Here is a 21,589-nt window from a genome sequence, read left to right as displayed (position 1 = left end):
CAGGTCATGGGATTGAGCCTTAGGTCAGGATCCCTCCCTGAGTGGGGAGCCTGCTTCTCCCTCTCCCTCTGTCTAACCCCTTGCTTATGCTCTCTCTCTCTCAAATGAATAAATAAAATTGAAGAAGGAGGATGAGGAGGAGGAGGAGAGAAAGAGGAAAAGGAGGAAGAGGTGGAAGAAGGGGAGGAGGAGTTGGAGGAGGAGGAGTTGGAGGAGGAGGAGGAAGAAGAAGAAGAAGAACCAAATGGAGCCCAAAGACTGATTTACTAATGACAGAAGACAAGGAAGCATGGTAACAAAGTGAAGTTCTAAACAGCCATTACTGCAGAAAGAAAAGAACTCATCTTTGTTGACAATATAAACCTTTGCTGCTGAGGATTTTTTTAAATGAAGACAAAGCACTATTTATTTATGATGAAATTTGTGACTTAGTAATCCTCAGGTATCATTAGAGTCACCCGTCTACTGGAAATATGTACTTAGATCTAGTACTTAGATCCCAGTTGTACACTCCTAACAAAGATATATCTTTAAAACCACCTTTATTTTATGAGCTTATTTTGTAATATTCCAACTGCACACAACTCATAACATACCTTTCTCCTTATGTTATAATTTAACATTCAGGGCTCGGTCAAGAAAAAAGATATCAGGGGCACCTGGATGGCCCCATTGTTTAAATGTCTGACTCTTGTTTTCAGCTCAGGCCATGATCTCAAGATCATGGTATTGAGCCCCCATTTGGGCTCCATTCTCAACATGGAGTCTGCTTAAGATTCTCTCCCTCTCCCTCTGCCCCTCCCCCCACTCACGTTCTTTCTTTCTTTCTCTCTCAAATAAATAAATAGAAAAAAGAATTCAAGCTAATTGTTTTAATAAAGAGAATTGAGTGTAGGTAGTTGGTTAAATAGCTTCTGCTGGACAAAGCAAAAAGTGAAACAATGTGGTGAAAAACAAGAAGCCAGTAAATACCAAGGGCCTAGGGGTTTAAAGGGAGTAGTGAACTTTACTTAATTTTAGAGTAGAAAGACATTTGCTGGCCATTATTAAAAATATGTAACATCTCTTAACTACGAAAATGAACTGAGGGTTACTGGAGGGGAGGGGAGCAGGGGGATGTGTTAAATGGGTGGTGGGTATTAAGAAGGGTACTTATGATGAACATGGGGTGTTGTATGTAAGTGATGAATCACTAAATTCTACACATGAAACTAATACTACACTGTATACTAACTAACTGGAATTTAAGTAAAAATTTGAAGAAAGAAAAAAAATGTATATATATATATATATATATATATATATATATATATATAAAACAAGAAAGCCAGAGAGAAAATAAAGCAGTGATTTCAAGAGACTCACCTTAGTATTACAAGATAAGTATAGAAAGATGAGTTTGAAGCAGAGAGACTTAACCAGCACAAAAAAAAAGTTTACAGTATTGGAGGCCAATAATTTGAAGAAAACATTTGAAAAAAAAAAAAGCATTGCCTGGAACTACAATAATTTTTTTCACAACTTACTCTTTTGAGCTTGATCTCTTTAGGAACTCACATCTAAACCATCTTGGGTGTTTTTTAAAATCTTCATACCTAGACACACACCTGTCCAACTAAGTCAGAATCTCTGATGATAAGACTCAGTCATCATTATTTATAAGACTCCTCAGGAGAGTCTAACAAAATCCATGGTTGAGGACCAGTAAACAGCATCCTTAGACATTACCCACATAAACAGCTTTGAGAGATGCAAGATTGGTATGGAAAGTACACAGGAACCATGGAAAAGAATATAACATTTAAGTATATGAAGAGACTTGTAGGGGCACCTAGGTGGCTCAGTTGGTTGAGCATCCAGTTCTTAGTTTTGGCTCAGGTCATGGTCTCAGGATCATGAGATAGAGCCCTGTGACAGGTTCCAAGCTCAGTGGGGAGTCCGCTTGATGTTCTCTCTCTCTCCCTCTACCTAAGCCTCTCCTCCCCCTCTCAAATGAACAAATAAATCTTTTAAAAGAGACAGAGAGAGAGAGAGAGAGAGAGAGTTCTACATTTCACCTGGATACCAGGGTCATTGAGAAGAACCTCTCATGCATTTGTTATGATGTACAAGGCATCCCAGAATACTCCTGCAACCCAATTAAAAACAAATTTTTTTAATATTTTATTTATTTATTTGACAGACAGAGATCACAAGTAGGCAGAGAGGCAGGCAGAGAGAGAGAGGGAGCAGGCTCCCTGCTGAGCAGAGAGCCTGATGCAGGGCCCAATTCTAGGACCCTGGGATCATGACCTGAGCCGAAGGCAGAGGCTTTAACCCACTGAGCCACCCAGGCACCCTCTTCGAGGGTTTTTTAAAAAATATTTTTAATACATATTCTGAAACATCGATCTAGCAGCAACATCTCTCATCCTCTTCAGCCCCGCTTGACCAGCATCCACCTTACCTATTTTTCTTCACATAACTTAATTTCAATTAAATATGTAGGTCATAAGTTTTCACAGTTGAAATTGCATTTAAATTGAGGCCAGCCTTGCTTTCTAAATTGCTCCCTTAATAAACATTTTGCTGATGACAACTAGTGTACCCGTACACAAAATTACACTCTGTGGAATTTAATTTTGTGGAATAGTAGAAAAAGCAAGACCGTCTATTCCTAAATCAAAAACCCATAAAAGAATGGAATGAGTTTTGTCCAAGGCAAAACTTTAGAGAAAGCTAAAATGAGTTAAACTGTAATATAAGGACAAAGAGGGATGGACATATTTCCGGCCCTACTAGCGATTCTCTTGATAACCAATATACGCCAATTATGTAAGAGTTGCGCCCAAACAGCCAAAATGGAAACTCCTTGAGGGCAGATAAAATAGTTTGTCTTTATACCCACATCTCAACACAGGGCCTACTACAGCACAGATGCTCAGAGAATGTGTGCCAAATTGTGAACATTAGGATGGCTACAGAACTCAACCAATCATTTCTACTTCTGAATGCATCTTCTTCTCAATGGAAAACAACACCTTGCGGAACCCCTGGAATATTTTAAAAAGTAATATTCATATATGAAACTTGAAGAGAATTGGAACTATAAGACTGAAAAAATAATGTGACCAAGAAAGAATATTGCTGTTCTACATGTTTGGTTTTGCTGATTTTTTTCAACCCACACTTCAAAAAGGATTGTGCACATACTGAGATTAGCCTGTTCTTCTGAGGAACCTCCATAGGGCACTCTTGATATCCCTGTTCCTCAGGCTGTAAATGAAGGGGTTCAGCATGGGAGTGACCACGGTGTACACAACAGAGGCCACCATATCCTTCCTGGGGGAAGGCAACAGTGCTGATCCAAGGTACACTCCAATAGCAGTTCCATAAAATAAGCAAACAACTGACAGGTGAGAGCCACAGGTGGAGAAGGCTTTATACTTCCCACCTATGGATGGGACTCTCAGAATGGAGGAAACAATTTTATAGTAAGAGAAAAAGATCCCTGAAATAGGGAGAAAACCAGAGATGGCACCAACAAAATACATGATTATGTTATTAGTAAAAGTGTCAGAACAGGCAAGGTTTAGGAGCTGAGAAGGGTCACAGAAAAAATTAGAAATTTTCATGTCCTTGAAGCAGGTAAGTTGTAACACAATCAAATTGTGCAACTGGGAGTCCAAAAGGCTAACAAAAAAAGACAACAAAACTAAAAAGCCACAGAGGTGGGGGTTCATTATGACTGAGTAGTGTAGAGGGTGACAGATGGCCACAAACCGGTCATATGCCATCACAGTCAGAAGCATACCGTCCATACATCCAAAAAGGATCAAAAAAGACATCTGAGTCAGGCAACCCATATAGGAGATGACTCTGCTCTGAGTTTGGATATCCACGATCATCTTGGGTATTGTGGTAGAAGTGAAACCAATGTCAGCCAAGGACAGGTTGGACAGGAAGAAGTACATGGGGGTGTGGAGGTGGGGGTCAGAGCTGACAGCCAGGATGATGAGTAGGTTCCCAAGCACTGTGAGCAGGTACATGGACAGGAACAGCCCAAAGAGAAGGGGCTGCAGTTCTGGATCATCTGAGAGTCCCGTGAGGAAGAATTCTGAGACACGTGTTAGATTTTGTGGTTCTATGTAGCTTGGACACCTTCTGAAAAAGAAAAGAGGGTTGGAAAAATGAAACAAATGGGCATCCAGCACTGTGTCCCTATTGTATATTCAAGCAATTCACAAATAAATTATTCACACTTGTGGTCATACACCCTAGTGCCTTCAGGGGTATTTCTCAGTGTGACACATCCTATTTCTTAGAACTCATTTCCTCATTGGTTTCTTCATTATTCACCTCTCTCCATACACATTTACCCTAGAGAAACTCTCCTGAAGGGTATCAGAGAACCAAGAACTGAGATTTTTTAAATTTTGATGCCTCCTCTGTGCCAAAGTATAGGCTCTGGGGACTCAGAAATAAATGAGACTCCGTTGTTTCCCTCCATATGCTAAAGATGTACTTGTATAAACAAAGGTGAAAAGTCCTGCTAAAGCTGTAGGGAAATCATAATTTCAGGTCACCAGATATTTAAGTCTAATGACATGAGAATTTAGTTTTATCATTCTTAGTAATAAAATATCTAAAATTTAATTTGCCCTTGGGGGAACCTGAGTGGCTCAGTTGATTAAGTATCTGCCTTTGGCTCAGGTCATGATCTCAAGATCCAGCCCAGCTTGGGCCTCCCGGCTCAGCAGGGAGTTTGCTTCTCCATCTCCCTCTGCCCCTCCCCCTGCTTGTGCTCACTCACTCTCTCTCTTTCTCTGTCTCAAATAAATAAAATCTAAAAAAATTTTAATATGCTCTACTTTATGCATTCATCACATATTTATTGCATGGAAGGCATCCATTTTAATCCTTATTAAGTTGAGGGGTGCCTGGGTGGCTCCATAGGTTGAAGCCTCTGTCTTCAGCTCAGGTCATGATCCCAGGGTCTTGGGATGGAGCCCAGAGTCCTGGCATTGAGCGCTGCATTGGGCTCTCTGCTCAGCTCAGGGAGCTTGCTTCCCCCTCTCTCCTGCCTGCCTCTCTGCCTACTTGTGATCTAAGTCTGTCAAATAAATAAAATCTTTTTTCAAAAATCCTTATTCAGTTGAGCTGTATTAACTAGGAATCAACTTAGATGATAGCCCTAATTCTCAGAGATACCAGGGACTTGCCCCATAGCACACTAATAATAAGTGAAGCAGATAAGTTTCAAAATTAAATTGTCATACTCTGAGTCCCATGAACTTCCTTGCTTCCAGAATTTCTGAAAGTTTTAAGCAGAGGTACAGAGGTTTTAACTACAGGCACATTTGAGATACATTTTTAACCTTATTTGGTTTCCTGAGTAGAAATGGACCTTTTGTGTCTCCTTTTGTGATTGAGTAGGCTGATTATAAGAATGGACGAGGGGGGTGCCTGGGTGGCTCAGTCAGTGAAGCATCTGCCTCCGGCTGAGGTTGATCCTGAGTCCTAGGACAGAGCCTCACTTTGGGCTCCCTATTCAGTGAGGATCCTGCTTCTCCCTTTCCCTCTGCTCCCCTGATCCTGCTCTCTTTCTCTTACTAGCTCTCTATCTCAAATAAATAAATAAAATATTTTAAAGAAAGGATGGAGGAGGAGGTGAACAGTTGAAGCGAAAATCCAGGAACAGGGATGAGAGAGAGAGAGAGAGAGATCTCCCTAAATAATCATGTGCCAACTCTGTATGATCACTGCCTATGATTTCAGCCATTCTTCCTATAGTTGATGCAGGAAGTACTATCTACTGCTCTCCAACAGTGGTCTTCCAGAAACCCCGAGAGGGAGTGACATAACCATTTTGGGTTGGCAGGGGAGAAGACTAGTCTGATGCCCAGATTCAAACATTCAACCCTTTCTAAGTCATGACCTGGCGCAAGTTACATAAAATGCTACACTCTTTTCATTTTATGTAAAATAATAATAATGTGTGCACTTACAATTTGGGATAGATTATGCAGATGAAATCAAACAAGCTAAGTAAAACACATACCTCAGAGCCTGACATTTAGGAAACCCTCAATAAAAGTACATTGTGTTGTAGATAATGGTCAATGTCATCCTCCTCCTTCCAGTTATCATAATCTTACTTCAGGATCATTTTGGAGTAGCTTAGGGAAAGATTAAAGAGATCCATGTATGGTTGTGGTGGGGGAGATGCCAACCAAACCAGAAGCAGTGAGAGTGGAAGCATAACTCTTCATGAGAGTTCTCAGAACCCCACCAGAACCAAGAAAACAAATTTCACAGGGCTCTCATCTGGAAATTTGAAACCGATGCCCTCCCATCTGTCTACCTGGTATCATCATGTTTGTGTTGTGGAAGAGGAAAAAATGCTCCTGACAGTCCCTCTTCCAATCACTGTCCCCCTCAGAACTTACCGGGCTGGGATGCATCTCTGTTGGAACATGACCAAGGAGGACTGATCGCCTCTCTGGTGTGTGATAAAGGCTCAGAATCCCTCCTCAGGACTGGCAGGAAGGCAGACTTGGCTGAGAACTTCTGATGCAGATGCCCACAAAGGGAGGAGACACAGGTATGAAGCTACTGTCTTAGAACCTTCAAACTAAAACCTGGAGACAATTGCCAATTATTGACAATTGTATGATTTGGGAGGCTCAATGCACAAAGCTAGTTAGCTAGTTGGCCCATGTTGTCCCAACTGCCGAGGACTTGATAATGGTTTTGTGTGTGTGTGTGTGTGTGTGTGTGTGTATGCGCGTGCGCGCGTGTGTGCGTTTTCAAGGATTTTATCTGTTTATTGAGAGAGAGAGAGAGAGAGAGAGCAGTGGGAGGGGTGAGGGAGGGAGGGAGAATCTCAAGCAGACTCCATATTGAGCATGAAGCCTGACATGGGGCTCCATCCCATGACCCTGAGATCACAACCTGAGCCAAAGCCAGGAATCAGACACCCAATCGACTGAGCCACCCAGATGCCCCAGGACTTGCTAATGTTAACTGAAGAGGAAAGGGAAACAAGTGAATGTTTTGGGAAGGGTCTGGGTTCTTCCTCTCCCCAGGAAGAAATTCAGCCGTATTTCCTTGCTTCTTCCTTCCAAGTTGTAGAATCGTAACATAAAATTCAGACTTTTTTTTCTTTTTTTTCTTTTTTTTAGGTGTTTTTTTTAAGATTTTATTTACTTTATTTGACACACAGAGGGAGAAATTACAAGTAGGCAGAGAGGCAGGCAGAGAGAGAGGGGGAAACAGGCTCTCCGCTGAGCAAAGAGCCCGATGCAGGGCTTGATCCGAGGACCCTGAGATCATGACCTGAGCCGCAGGCAGAGGCTTAACCCACTGAGCCACCCAGGCGCCCTTTTTTAGGTGTTTAGTAGAAATTTATTAATTGATTTATATAAGCACTAATGCTATATACAATCATACAGTTTTTAAAATAGTTAGCAAGAATTGTTATAGAACCATACATTTATGACATCATTGGGAAGAAGGATTAATTGTCCATATTTTTTAATGAAAGTCTCATTCTCAAACCTTTCATTAAAAAAGTTTGTTAAAATTATCATTTAAAAAGTATCAAATAATTGACATACTTGATATGTCAGATGTCAATTTTCTCCTTTTCTTTTTTGCCCCTCTTTACTCCCATGTTTAAACTCCATTGTTTAAAGTCTACAAGTATATATGATATATCAAAACTAAGGAACTTATTTAGTTATTTCACACATTTATGTCAAGATGGTCTACCTTTAGTTTGCCTTGGATGTGTTTTATAAAGCCTAGATAATAAACAGTATGAAATATTGTTTTTCAGCTAATATAAATGAGTGTACTTCAGGTTCCAATTTTATATTATGAACTGCACATGAGAGGGAGGAAGATGATCTGTAAGGACACTTCTTATCCAAAAGCTTATTACTCTAGAGAGAGTTGTCACTATCTTGTGTTGCTATTTATAGAGAATATTAAAGAAATAGAGAATATTAAATAGAGAAATAGAGAATATTAAAGAACAAATTATTTAAAAATAGAGTATTCAAGAACACATTATTGCTCTAATGAAATAATGCTTATACATTTCAGACTTTTTTTTCGATTGAATCATTTGGTGTGTGATTTTGATATCTGTAAAACGATTGTATGAATCATGAAGTTGGACAGAATTCAGTCTTCTATACAAAGAATGTAATACCATTTCCATTTTCTCAGTTAATATTTGCTCTAAGGATAACTTTCTATTTTCATTTCTTTAGTTCTTGCTTGGGTTGGCATTTTATATGTTGGAGATTCACAGGTTATTTTTAAGATTTTATTTAAATTCAAGTTAGTTAATTTATAGTATAATTATTAGTTTCAGAGATAGAGTTTAGTGATTTATCAACTGCATCTAACACACAGTGCTCATTACAAGTGTCCTTCTTAATACCCATCACCCAATTACCCCGTCCCCCACCACCCCTCCAGCAACCCTCAGTTTGTTCCCTATAGTTAAGAGTCTCTTATGGCTTGCCCCACTCTCTGTTTTTATCTTATTTTATATTTCCTTCCCTTCTCTTATGTTCATCTGATTTGTTTAATTTTTGGCTAATTTGATTCAGACTTCAGTTCTGTTTTTCTCTAATTGGATTACACTGGTGTTAGAAAACTATTGATTTTCACATATTTTTGGTAACTGATACTTTACTTAAATACTTCAGAGAGCCTCTCATAACAATACAATCAAGGTGTTGGCCAGAGATGTATTCATACCAAGGCTCAACTAGCAGAAGTCCACTTACAATCTCACTCATGGGGCTGTTGGTAGAATTCACATGTTTGCAGGTTATTAGCCAGAGAATTTCCTCAGTTCCTTGATATGTGGACCCTTGATGGGGCAGCTTATAACATGGCAATTGAGTTCCATCAACCTGAGCAACAAAGAGAGCAAGAGAGAGGAGACAGCAGGAAGAAAGCTGCCTTCCCTCCCCCCCTCCTCCCACTATATTCCTGGAAGTTATTTCCCAGCATTTCTTCCATGTTCTCATTGTTGGAAACAAGTCACTGTGTCTATTTCACTTTCAATAAGAGGGACATACACAAGAGCAAGAAAACCAGGAGTTGGGGAACACTGGGAGCCTCTCAGGTACTGCCCACCACACAAGTCTCATCCTCTATGAGAACTTTATGCTCCAAGCACTTCAAGACTCATGTCATATCTGTCTGCTTTCCAACATAGTCCCAAATTTGTCACACAGCAAAAATTCCTAGACAAATTGGAAAATGGGTAGAACTTTCTCTCCATTGGGTATTTCAGCAGATCCCACTTCACTGCTTCTGGTGACACAGGCTCAAGTAGACTCCCTGGTTTCTGTTATACCAGGAGAGCCCCTCCACCACTGGTAAGCCAATTCATAGCCATTCCATTCCCAAATTTAACAGATGTCCCCAGTGGTTGTGATTTCTGCTAACTAGAAAGGAATCAACTCGCTCCAGAGTATATTTTCTTAGATTTCTGTGGGGTTCTCAGCCCTTGAAAACAAACAAACTATGGTTTTGGTTTATCTGTTTTTTCTAATAGATAAACAGAGATGTGGATAGTTGTACATCGTAACTTTCTAAGTCCTATCTTTGCATCTTTCCTGACAACATGGATGGGCCTACGGGCTATGAGGTTAAGTGAAATGTGTCAATCAGAAAAAAACAAATATCGTATGATTTCACGCCTATGTTGAATTTAAGAAACAAAACAAATGAACAAAGAAAAAAAGAGACAAAAAAACAGACTTTTAAAAACAGAGAACAAATTGGTGATTGCTGGAGGAGAGATGGGTGGAGGGATAGGTGAAATAGTTAAAGGGGATTAAGAGTACACTTCTCTTGAGGTGCCTGGGAGGCTCAGTCAGTTAAGTGTCTGCCTTTGGCTCAGGTCATGATCTTGGGGTTCTAGGATCACCTCAAGTTCGGCTCCCCACTGAGTGGGTAGTCTGATTCTCCCTCTACCTCTGCCCCTCCCTTCTCCATGTGTGTTTCTCTCTCTCTCTCTCTCAAATAAATAAATAAATAAAATCTTTTAAAAGAGTACACCTATCTTGATGAGCACTGAGAAATGTATAGAACTGTTGAATCATATTGTACCCCCAAAACTAATAAAACACTATATTTAATTGTACTCGAAAATAAACAAATAAAAAAATACCAAGTTTGAGAACCAGTGACATACCTCCATTCACATAACCTGCACAAACCAATTGGATAAATAAGTGATTTGTATGGAAAATACACAAGAACTGTGGGAAATATGTGAATTTTAAATATATAGAAGGAAAATTGCTCATCTTTCTGGGATGCTTGGGTAGCCAATGATAAAGCACAGAGTCTCCGTAGATACAATAAAATTTACTCATGCAGTAATTATGATATACAAGGGGCCCCAGAATACTCCCTCAGTCCCATTTAAGACATAGGGAAGAAAGCAATTTTCAGATGTTAAGCGAGGAGAAAGATGAAAGCCATAACAACTACAAAAATGATGTGGTGAGAGAGGTAGGATTTCCAGGTCTAGGTGCTGAGTTTTGCTGCACTTTCCAACCTACACTCCAAATGGATGGCATGGGTGCTGCGATCAGATGGTTTTGCTGAAGAGCCTCCACATAGCCCTTTTGATGTCCCTATTCCTCAGGCTGTAGATGAAAGGGTTCAGCATGGGGGTTACCACAGTATACACCACTGAGGCCACTGCACCTTTCCTGGGAGAACGTGAGACAGCTGAACTGAGATACACCCCAAGGCCTGTTCCATAAAACAAGCAAACAACTGACAGGTGGGAGCCACAGGTGGAGAAGGCTTTGTGCTGCCCACCTGTGGATGGGACTCTCAGAATGGAGGAGACAATTTTATAGTAAGAAAAAAGGATCCCTGAGATAGGGAGAAAGCCAGAGATGGCACCAACAAAATACATGACTATGTTGTTGGTGAAAGTGTCAGAACAGGCAAGGTTCAGGAGCTGAGAAGGGTCACAGAAGAAATGAGAAATTTCCACATCCTTGAAATAGGTGAGTTGCAACACAACTGAATTGTGCATCTGGGAGACCAACAGGCTGATGAAAAAAGATGTCAAAACCAGCAGGCCACAGAGGCGGGGGTTCATGATGACCAAGTAGCGCAGGGGGTGACAGATGGCCACGAACCGGTCATATGCCATCACAGCCAGGAGGAGACTATCCAAAGATCCAAAAAGCATAAAAAAAGACATCTGAGTCAGGCAACCCATATAGGAGATGGCTGTGCTCTGAGTTTGGATGTCCACGATCATCTTAGGTATTGTGGTAGAAGTGAAACCAATGTCAGCCAAGGACAGGTTGGACAGGAAGAAGTACATGGGGGTGTGGATGTGGGGGTCAGAGCAGACGGCCTGGATGATGAGCAGGTTCCCAAGCAAGGTGACCAGGTACATGGACAGGAACAGCCCAAAGAGAAGGGGTTGCAGTTCTGGATCATCTGAGAGTCCCGTGAGGAAGAATTCTGAGACACGTGTTAGATTTTGTGGTTCTATGTAGCTTGGACACCTTCTGAAAAAGAAAAGAGGGTTGGGAAAGTGAACGAAGTGAATGGGCATCCGGTACTGTGTCCCCATTGCATATTCAAGCAATTCACAAGTAAAATATTCACACATGGGGCCATATATTCCAGTGTCTTCAGCAATCTTTCTGTGTCTCAGATCTAATTTTCTTAGAACTGTTGCCGCATTGATTTCTGTGTTATTCACATCTCTCTATACATGCTTTAAAAACACTCAACTGAAGAATGTTAGAGGAGCATGAACGTTTGGAGATAATTGACAAATCCATCATTACCACAAAATACTCTTAAAGAAGCATACCGAATAGGAAACATTCTTCTCCCTTTAAGGAAAAAAAATCATTCTAATTAAAGGACACTTAGAAACAGCCTTATTTTATTCAAATAAGTGCAAGAAATTCCCTTTAGAATATTGATAAGCTTTATAATTGCTAGAACTACATTATTGACACTCTAAATTAAAATCAAATGTTTGTAATCAGAAAGATTTTTTTGATGTGTTCATTATCTTCAGGGGTTTTCATCAGTCTCTGGTTTTTGACATCTCTCCATGGAAATAAATGCTCACTCAAATATGTGCGTTGTCTTTTTAAAGTCTTTTTAAATATAACTCTTAACTGTGGGCCTGATAGACTTCAAATTTTGATGAGTATGTTTGGGTTAAATGCACAAAATCATGCGGTATCACTGACCCCATAGATGGTATTAGTGTACAATGCAGCTCTGAGTTATTAAACAATAATTAATTTGTAAAAAATACTTTCTTCCTATCTCTCATTTTATGCAGGATTAAATATCAACCTTACACAATCTCAGGGAAATTGACACTGGTGTTTGACACCGCTCTTTGGGGGGGTTTTGGTCTCTATTTTGCAGTAGTTTGGCATTGGTAAAAGGGCTTATATGTATTTCTTTTTTTTTTAAGATTTTATTTATTTATTTGTCAGAGAGAGAGAGGGAGAGAGAGCAAGCACAGGCAGACAGAATGGCAGGCAGAGGCAGAGGGAGAAGCAGGCTCCCTGATGAGCAAGGAGCCCGATGTGGGACTCGATCCCAGGACGCTGGGATCATGACCTGAGCCAAAGGCAGCTGCTTAACCAACCGAGCCACCCAGGCGTCCCCTTATATGTATTTCTAAACCCAAACATTTGGAAGTGCTCTGCCCTCATGAAATCCAACTCTCTTATTTATAATCAAGGAATTTAGGACCATACAAGGCCCCCAGAACCAGGTCTGAAATCGATCCTTCTTATGCTTCCTTAACTTCAATCTTTACTGAAACAAGGAGAATTCTCCTTAATTCATTCTTTTAAAAATTCCACTTAAGAGTCTGGGATTTTTTTGTCTTTTTTTGTTTGTTCATTTCTTTTGTTTCTTAAATTCCCCATATGAGTGAAATCATATGGCATTTGTCTTTCTCTGACTTATTTCACTTAACATAATACCCTCTAGGTCCATCCATGTTGCTGAAAATAAAGAAATAAGTAAATACATAAGTAAACAAAAAAATCAATTCTCCTTAAATACAATAATTTTTTTAAGATTTTCTTTTGAAGCAATCTCCACACCCAACCAAACCCACGACCCTGAGATCAAGAGTCGCACACTCCACTGACTAAACCAGCCAGCCAACCCTAAATACAATTATTTTTTAATAAATTCCCTGAAGGCAACTCTGATATTCATTTCTCTTGACAGGTTTCACTGTGGTTTAATTTAGAGAAAAATCCAAAGATTAAAGTACAAAGACTAACATAACAAACACCTGGGGAGTTTCCACATTGGTAAAATGGTAATAACAACTGAACTTACCTTATTGGGTTGTTTGAAGAAATTAAATAAAACATAAAGTGCTCAGACCTGTGGTTCTCAATCTTAGTTGATTATTATACTTACCCATTAATATTGTAAAATGTACTGATGTCCTGTCCACTGCCTAGAGCCAATTAAATAATAATCTTTACATGCATGATTCTTGGTGGTGCTAATGTACAGCAGGGTCAAGAACAATGCTTTAAGATATTGCCGGGCACCTAGAATATGGTCAGTGAATATTACCTATGATTGCTATAATGAATACCCAATAGCTATATTAAAATATAAGCATTTACTAATATTTGCTTCCAGACTCATATTTTACAGAGATTTGAAATATTACTGATAAAATTTTAGCTTTCTTTAAATCCCTGCATGATCTCATTGCCCTGCACATCTGTCCCCCAAAGCAACCACTGTCATTAATTAGGTGGGTATATTTTCTTTGGGTGTTTCCATGATGTTATTATTTATGTATTTACAAAAGGTTTTCTTGAAAATTTACCTAAATAGTATGTACTAGACACACTGCATATAAAGTGTCCTTATTTACTACAACATTGTGTTTAAATCTAGATAATAGCACTTCAAGTGATACATAGTATTAACTGAGGAATTAACTTCATTCTATTTATCAATTGCTTATTTCAACAACCCTGTGAAAATCCTTATGCCTTTCTGCATATCATGCAAGTAAGAATTTCTATATGACAGCTGCATGGAGGATATTGTGTTATAAAAATCAATGCAACTTCAATATCTCTACTTATTGCCTATATTTGTTTTCCCAAAAAAATTAGTTGCTATCAACTACATGCTATTATTAAAGTATACAATCAGAAATATTTCTCAAGTATTTAGTTACAGTCATTCTGTGATAGCTCCATATAAAAATTCACATCTTACATAGGGAATAATATTTCCGTATCTCGGATTTTCAAACTCAGCTGTAAAGTGCATTGCTGTTGTTAGGAAATCCTATAATCTACCATTTTACTGCCATAAGTGCTCCTGAAAATCACTGGTCCAGTACCCTAATTCACAGGAAGATGTGTAAATCCCTCAACCTGTGTGTGCTAGCCCTGCGTCTCTGGAAATCGAAAGATAAGTCATCTCCAGAGATGCGTGGCATCTAAGGGAAGTGGAACTTAATAAATATTTGGTCATTGTTTTGTAATAAGAATTAATTTTTTTTTGCCTTTTTAAAGATTTTATTTATTTATTTGAGGGAGAGAGCGCACATGCAAATGCTCACACACAAGCAGGGGAAGGGGCAGAGGAGAAGGAGAAAAGCAGACTCGCCCATCCCAGGACTTGGGATCGGGACCTGAGCCCAAGGCAGATGCTTAACCGACTGAGCTCCCCACATACCCATGTAACCAGAATTTGAATCATTATTGTAACTATGGGCTTACTGATGAAATGCAATTCTAAGACATCTTAATAACCTTTTATTATGTTATATGGCAGAGAATCTGGAGGCTCTCTTGTCTCAGGTCACTAGAAATCCTAAAAAGTGTTTGAACCTACACAGTTAACTTTATCTTCCCCTTCTCATTCTGCCTTTTCTTTTTCATATTTACGAAAAGCACTGTGATGATTTTTGAACAACTGAATGTTGCAAATGCTATTAAATAGAAAATAATAGGGAGGTGCCTGGTGGCTCAATTGGTTAAGCATCCAATTTTTTTTTAAAGATTTTATTTATTTATTTGACAGAGAGAGATCACAAGTAGACGGAGAGGCAGGCAGAGAGAGAGAGAGAGAGGGAAGCAGGCTCCCTGCTGAGCAGAGAGCCCGATGCGGGACTTGATCCCAGGACCCTGAGATCATGACCTGAGCCGAAGGCAGCGGCTTAACCCACTGAGCCACCCAGGCACCCTAAGCATCCAATTTTTTATCTCAGGCTCAGATCTTGAGTTCAGGGTCATGAGTTCAAGCCCGTGTTGGGTAACATGCTGGGTGTGGAGACTGCTTAAAAAAAAAAGAAAGAAAGAAAGAAAGATCCTATTGAATGTTTATGACATAGATACAAACAAGCTCTATTTTATCTTTTTTTTAAGATTTTATTTATTTATTTTACAGAGACAGACAGCAAGAGAGGGAACGCAAGCAGGGGATGGGGCAGTGGGAGAGTGGAAAAGCCAGCTTCCCACTGAGCAGGGAGCCAGAAGCCGGCCTCAATCCCAGGGCCCTGGGATCATGACCTGAGCCAAAGACAGCTGCTTCATGACTGAGCCACCCAGGTTCCCCCAAGTGCTATTTTATCTTATCTCTTATCCCTAAAATGAATGAAGGCACAGGCAGGAAAAGACCAGTGTGTGCAAGCCATATTGACTATCCTTTGTTCCTGTGACTCAGAAAAAGTCCTACTCAATATTTAATATATTTGGCGGTTTTGTTGTTGTTGTTGCCTACTCTGTACCAAAGATGATACAAGACCTGGGGAAGTAGAAATGAATGTGATTCAGTCATTTCCTTCCAAGCACTCAGTACTTACCTTGTATAGGGGTAAAAATTAAATTTTTTTTCAGGAAGCCATTGAAAACCAATCAGATCACAGGATATATTGGTTGAAGGACATAAAGGTTGGTATTAACAATATTAATCAATATTATCAATAATAACATCTAAAATTTTTGCGCTTACTGTATGCATCTGTCATGTTTTTAACCACATTGGTAGTATTCATATTTATTTAGTCCTTACTTAATGGAGTGGTATCAACTAGGAATCAAGTTAGACGACAGTTTTGAGGCTCAGAGATACTAAGAACTTGCTCCCGCTTATTCCATAATAAGAAGATAGGACTTAAAATTATATCATGGATCTGAGGCACATGCACTTAACTTCTTTACTCTGTTAAAATTCAGAAATTTTAAAGCAGAGATCTATAGGTCTTAACCAATAGCCACAGCTATTGTACATCTTTTAATAGTTTCTGGTTTCCTGAGTGTGGGTGGAACCGGAGACATTGACGTTGTGTCTCCCTTTGAAATGGAGAAGCACTAACTTGTAAGAATGGAGGAGGAAGCGGACAGCTGAGGCACAATCCAGGAGCAGGGGCGCTCATGAGAAATCTACCCTAAACTGTCATGAGCTAGGTCTTTCTGTGACCCCGTGCCAGCGATCTTCAGCCATCCTTCCTATAGTTGATGCACCAACAGCTCACCACTGTGGTTTACCAGTAACCTCCACAGAGAAGAGCACAGTGAGCAGAGAGTGCATGGACGGAATGACCAGAGAAGTGAAATGGTTATTTGCATCGGAAAGGGAGAATACCGGACAGGTGCATTGTGCCTGGAGTCAGACTCTTTGATTCAAACCTGGCTTCATCCCATTCTATCCCATGACCTGGGACAAGTTATATTAAAAGGCTATAATCCTCTCCTCCTCTGTAAAAGAACAATAATGTGTACCCGTGTATTTTTGGGGTGACTAGGCAGATGAAAAGAAACAGTCTACATAAAGCACTTATTTCAGAGCTTAGGATTGGAATCCTTAGTAAAGGTTCATGATGTCATATATCTGGTCATCTGGTATCATTCCCCTGCTCGTCTTCCTCATCACTTCTATGGTCATTTTGGAGTGCTTAAGGGACAGTTTAGAGGGACTTATTTTCTGCTCTGCTGAGGGAGATTCCTACAGGAGATAGAACCAGTGTGGGAGGAAAGCTGAACTCTGAATGACAATTCTCAGATTCCCACCAGAACCAAGAATACAAACTTCACAGGCCTCCGAGCTCAACCTGCATATCGGTGCCCTTCCATATGGCTACACTAACTCTCCTGCTTATCCTGATGATGAAGAGACAATGCTCCCCCAGTTTTTTCTGTATCCAGTATCTCCAACATCACTCACTGGACTATGGGTCCTCTACGATGGGGCATGACAAAGGAATGACGGTCCATCACTCTTCTTATGCTTGTGAGTAGTGAAGACTTGGGCTCTGTTCTCAGGATGAGTGGGAAGACAGAGTCAGGTGTGGAACCCTTGGTGTATAAGCGACTCAGGGAAGAGAAGACGCACATACAGAGCCAACTGTGCTCGCACTGGCCACTGAAAGTTTGCAGGGCACAAGCCGATTATTTACAGTTGTGTGGGCTTGAAAGCTCAATGCACAGAGCTCATAATTAACCAAATTGTTCTGTGTTCTCTCCCAATCTCTGAGGGCTTGTTAATATTAATGGACCAAGATCAGAAGAAAAGTAAATGTCCTTTGTAGGGTCTGAGGCCTCCCACTTCTCAGGAGGAGTAGCACCTGTGCTTCTTCTGACTTTCAACTTTCATACATCTTAATAAAAAACCCAGACTTAAATTTTAAGTTAACATACATAAATATGTGAGTTTATCAGTCATCAAATGACTAAGCAATTTAGGGAGAATTAGGACTTCTATATCAAGAATCTGGTAGTATTTTCAAGTATTTTTTGGCTGAGATTAACATTTAGATCAATGGATTTTGAGTCAAGCACATTACCCTCTATAACATAGATGAGCCTTAGCCAATCAGTTGAATACCTTAATAGAACAAAGACTGACCTCCCAGAGAAAGCAGGAATCTTGCCATCAGACTGTCTTTGGACGTAAATTGCAATTCTTCCTGTGTTTCCTGCCTGCTTAGCCTACCTTGCAACATTTGGACTTAGCAAGCCACCATAATCATGTGAACCAATTTCTTAAATCTCTATATAAATACACACATATCCTGTTAGGTCTGTTTCTCTAGAGAACCCTAATACATTAATATTGCTGTTGCTATCTCATTTAACATTCTTTGACCAGGTGACACTTTCATGTTCCTCATCAAACTCCAAAATTTAGGATGGGTGCTACTAATTGAGGGGAAAGCCTCAATGGAAATATGCCAGGAAAGTCCACAGTAGCTGTCTAGGGGTGGTGCTAATATCCTTGATACAAGAGTGGCATTACAGATAATATAAAGTGTATGGGATTTAAAGACACAATTCCACCTGATCTCAGCAACAATTTAAGACTGGTGGCATGTCAGGGCACTTCAGTTCCTCATCAGCGAAAAAACAGCCTGTGGAATGGGAGAAAACATTTGCAAACCACATGTCCAATAATTGGCTAAATCTCAAAAATGTAAAAGAAACTCCAATAAGAACCAAGATGCCCTCCAATGGAAGAATGGATAAGGAAGATGTGGTCCATATACACTATGGAGTATTAAGCCTCCATCAGAAAGGATGAATACCCAACTATTGTAGCAACATGGACAGGACTGGAAGAGATTATGCTGAGTGAAATAAGTCAAGCAGAGAGAGTCAATCATCATATGGTTTCACTTATTTGTGGAGCATAAGAAATAACATGGAGGACAAGGGGAGATGGAGAGGAGAAGGGAGTTGAGGGAAATTGGAAGGGGAGGTGAACCATGAGAGACTATGGCCTCTGAAAAACAATCTGAGGGTTTTGAAGGGGCAGGGGGTGGGAGGTTGGGGGAACCAGGTGGTGGGTATTAAGGAGGGCACGGATTGCATGGAGTACTGGGTGTGGTGCAAAAACAATGAATACTGTTACACTGAAAAGAAATAAAGAATTTTTTAAAAAAAAGAAACTCCAATAACCCAATGGTAAACAAACAAACAACTAATAACCTGATTTTTAAAAATGGGTTAAGGACTTAAACAGACATTTTTGCAAAGGAGATACACAAATAGCTAACAAGTACATGAAAAGGTGATCAGTATCACTATTCATCATAGAAATGCAAATCGTATATATACAAAAGTGTATGTATACATTTATTGTGTATATATACTGCTATACTTGCATAGTATATTCTACTATGCATCTAGTATACAACATATCTATTCCGCCTGAAAAAAGAAGGAAATTCTGTCATTTGAAACAACATACGGTTTGCAAATGTTTTCTCCCATTTCGTAACCTTAAGGATATTATGCTAAGTGAAATAAGCCAATCAGAGAATGACAAATAATGCATAATTCCAGTTATGTTCAGAGTCAGAGTAGAACGGTGGCAGGAGCAAGAAATGGAGAGTTCCTAATCAAAGGGCATGACGTTTCAGTCAAGCAAAAGGAGTAAGTTCTAGAGATGTGCAACATTGTACCTAAAGTCAATGGTAATATATAAACACTTCAAAATTTGTTAGAAGAAGGGAGCCTGGGTGGCTCAGTGGGTTAAGGCCTCTCCCTTCCGCTCGGGTCATGATCCCAGGGTCCTGGGATCAAGCCCCACATAGGGCTCTCTGCTCAGTGTGGAGACTGCTTCCTCCTCCCTTCCTCTGCCTGCCTCTCTGACTACTTGTGATCTCTGTCAAATAAATAAATAAAATCTTTAAAAAAAAAAAAAAAACTTGTTAGAAGACTTGAGCTCAGGGCGCCTGGGTGGTTCAGTGGGTTGGGTATCTGCCTTCGGCTCAGGTCACAGTCCCGGGGTCCTGGGATGGTGCCCTGCATCAGGCTCTCTGCTCAGCGGGGAGCCTGCTTCCCTTCCTCTCTCTCTGCCTGCCTCTCTGCCTACTTGTGATCTGTCAGATAAATTAAAAAAAAAAAAAAAAGAAGAGTAGAACTCATGTTAAATGTTCTGAGACCCACAATATTAACTGAGAAAATGGAAATACTCCCAGATTCTTTTTTTTTTTAAAGATTTTATTTATTTATTTGACAGAGAGAGATCACAAGTAGACGGAGAGGCAGGCAGAGAGAGAGAGAGAGGGAAGCAGGCTTCTTGCTGAGCAGAGAGCCCGATGTGGGACTCGATCCCAGGACCCTGAGATCATGACCTGAGCCGAAGGCAGCGGCTTAACCCACTGAGCCACCCAGGCGCCCCTACTCCCAGATTCTTGACATAGAAGTCCTAATTCTCCCTAAATTGCTCAATCATTTGAATGCATTTGCTGACAGATTAAACTCACATGTTTGTTAACTTAAAAAGTAAGGGACTACTTAATGTCTAACAGAGATGTTTTTGTTTTTGTTTGTGTTGCCTGTTCTGTGCCAAGGATAGTATAGGCTTTGGGAAATCAGAAATGAGTGAGATTCAGTATTTCCCTCCACTCATTATTTGTGTAAGAACAAAATAAAAGATCTAGGGAAATTGTGCCTTCAGATCACAGGATATTTTAATCAAATAGTATGAGACAAGCCTATTAATAATATATGAAATCTATTTTATACTTTCTGTGTACATTCATCACATATACAGTTTCCACTATACTGTTTAATCTTTGCAATTAGAATGAAGGAGAAGGAAGACAGTGTAAGGAAAATGTAGGAGCAGGGACAAGAGAGACCCATAACTGGCTAAGCCTTCTATGATCCATATCTTGATCTCATCTGTCATCCTATTAGTCTATTACTATAGTCTAGCTGGTGCAAGGGGTACCCATTACTCCCCACTGAGGGCTACTGGAAACCTCCAAAGTGACCTAGCAGGTAAAATGACAGATTGGGTTGGTAGGAGGTAGATGGCTAGATGACCTGTGTCTGGAGTCTGGATGTGAGGATTCAAATCTGAATTCATACCCATTTTACCCCATGACTTAATACAAGTTATATTTAAATGCTGTGCTCCCTTATTCATCTGTAAAATGATGATGATGTGTAGTCCTCTTCCTTGGGGGAGGGGGATATACAGATGAAATGAAGCAAGCTACACAGAACACTTAGCTCTGAGCCTGTCATGTAGGAAGCCAATGAAATTTAATGATCTCATGCTTACTGTCTTCATCGGCGTACTTTGGAACAGTTCAGAGACTGGTCTCCTGCCATTGTAGAGCTTGAACCAGTGTGGGAGGAAAGCAGAGTTCTCAGTGAGTCCTTAGACTCTCATTAGAATCAAGAAGGTAAACTTCACAGTGCTTGGAGTGAAAACTTTGCATACCTTACCATGTGTGTAACCCAAAGGTCCTGCTTGCCTGGCAATAAGGAAACAATGCTCCCCCAGGCCCTCCTCCATCCGCTGTCTCCCATGGCCCTCACGGGTTGCCCTGTGGCTTTGGTGGTGCATGAGCAGGGAGGAAGGGGGCTGCCCCTCCCCTGCTTGGTGAGCAACAATGGCTGAGGCTCTGTCCCCAAGACTGGCAGAAAGACAGACTCGGGCCAGGCTTCCCGGTGGAGATCACTACTCTGGGAGGAGACACAGGTATGAAACCCACTTGGCGGGGACTGGTAGCCTGAAAGGCTGGAGACGTATGCGGATTATGGAATTGTGGCCTGGAGAC

General features: G+C 40.3%; 2 protein-coding genes across 2 annotated transcripts; both read right to left on the bottom strand.

Annotated features, from left to right (window-relative positions):
- Window positions 1-3,197: 3,197 nt before the first annotated feature.
- LOC125107940 (putative gustatory receptor clone PTE01) lies at window positions 3,198-4,184 on the bottom strand. The gene has a single exon (XM_047743495.1). It carries the CDS (start codon window positions 4,026-4,028, stop codon window positions 3,198-3,200), a length of 831 nt encoding a protein of 276 aa, XP_047599451.1. The 5' UTR covers window positions 4,029-4,184.
- A 6,422-nt stretch (window positions 4,185-10,606) lies between these two features.
- Window positions 10,607-11,599, bottom strand: LOC125085286 (putative gustatory receptor clone PTE01). The gene has a single exon (XM_047703618.1). The coding sequence runs from the start codon at window positions 11,597-11,599 to the stop codon at window positions 10,607-10,609; it is 993 nt and encodes a 330-aa protein (XP_047559574.1).
- Window positions 11,600-21,589: the final 9,990 nt, after the last annotated feature.

The sequence above is a fragment of the Lutra lutra genome, chromosome 1 (assembly GCF_902655055.1).
Source record: "Lutra lutra chromosome 1, mLutLut1.2, whole genome shotgun sequence".
Taxonomy (NCBI): Eukaryota; Metazoa; Chordata; class Mammalia; order Carnivora; family Mustelidae; genus Lutra; species Lutra lutra.
This window is presented reverse-complemented; position numbering and strand designations above follow the sequence as displayed.

What these genes read in the sequence shown, in the direction of transcription:
- LOC125107940 (XM_047743495.1), bottom strand. Translation starts at nt 4,028, where the DNA reads ATGTACCTGCTCACAGTGCTTGGGAACCTACTCATCATCCTGGCTGTC.
- LOC125085286 (XM_047703618.1), bottom strand. Translation starts at nt 11,599, where the DNA reads ATGCCCATTCACTTCGTTCACTTTCCCAACCCTCTTTTCTTTTTCAGA.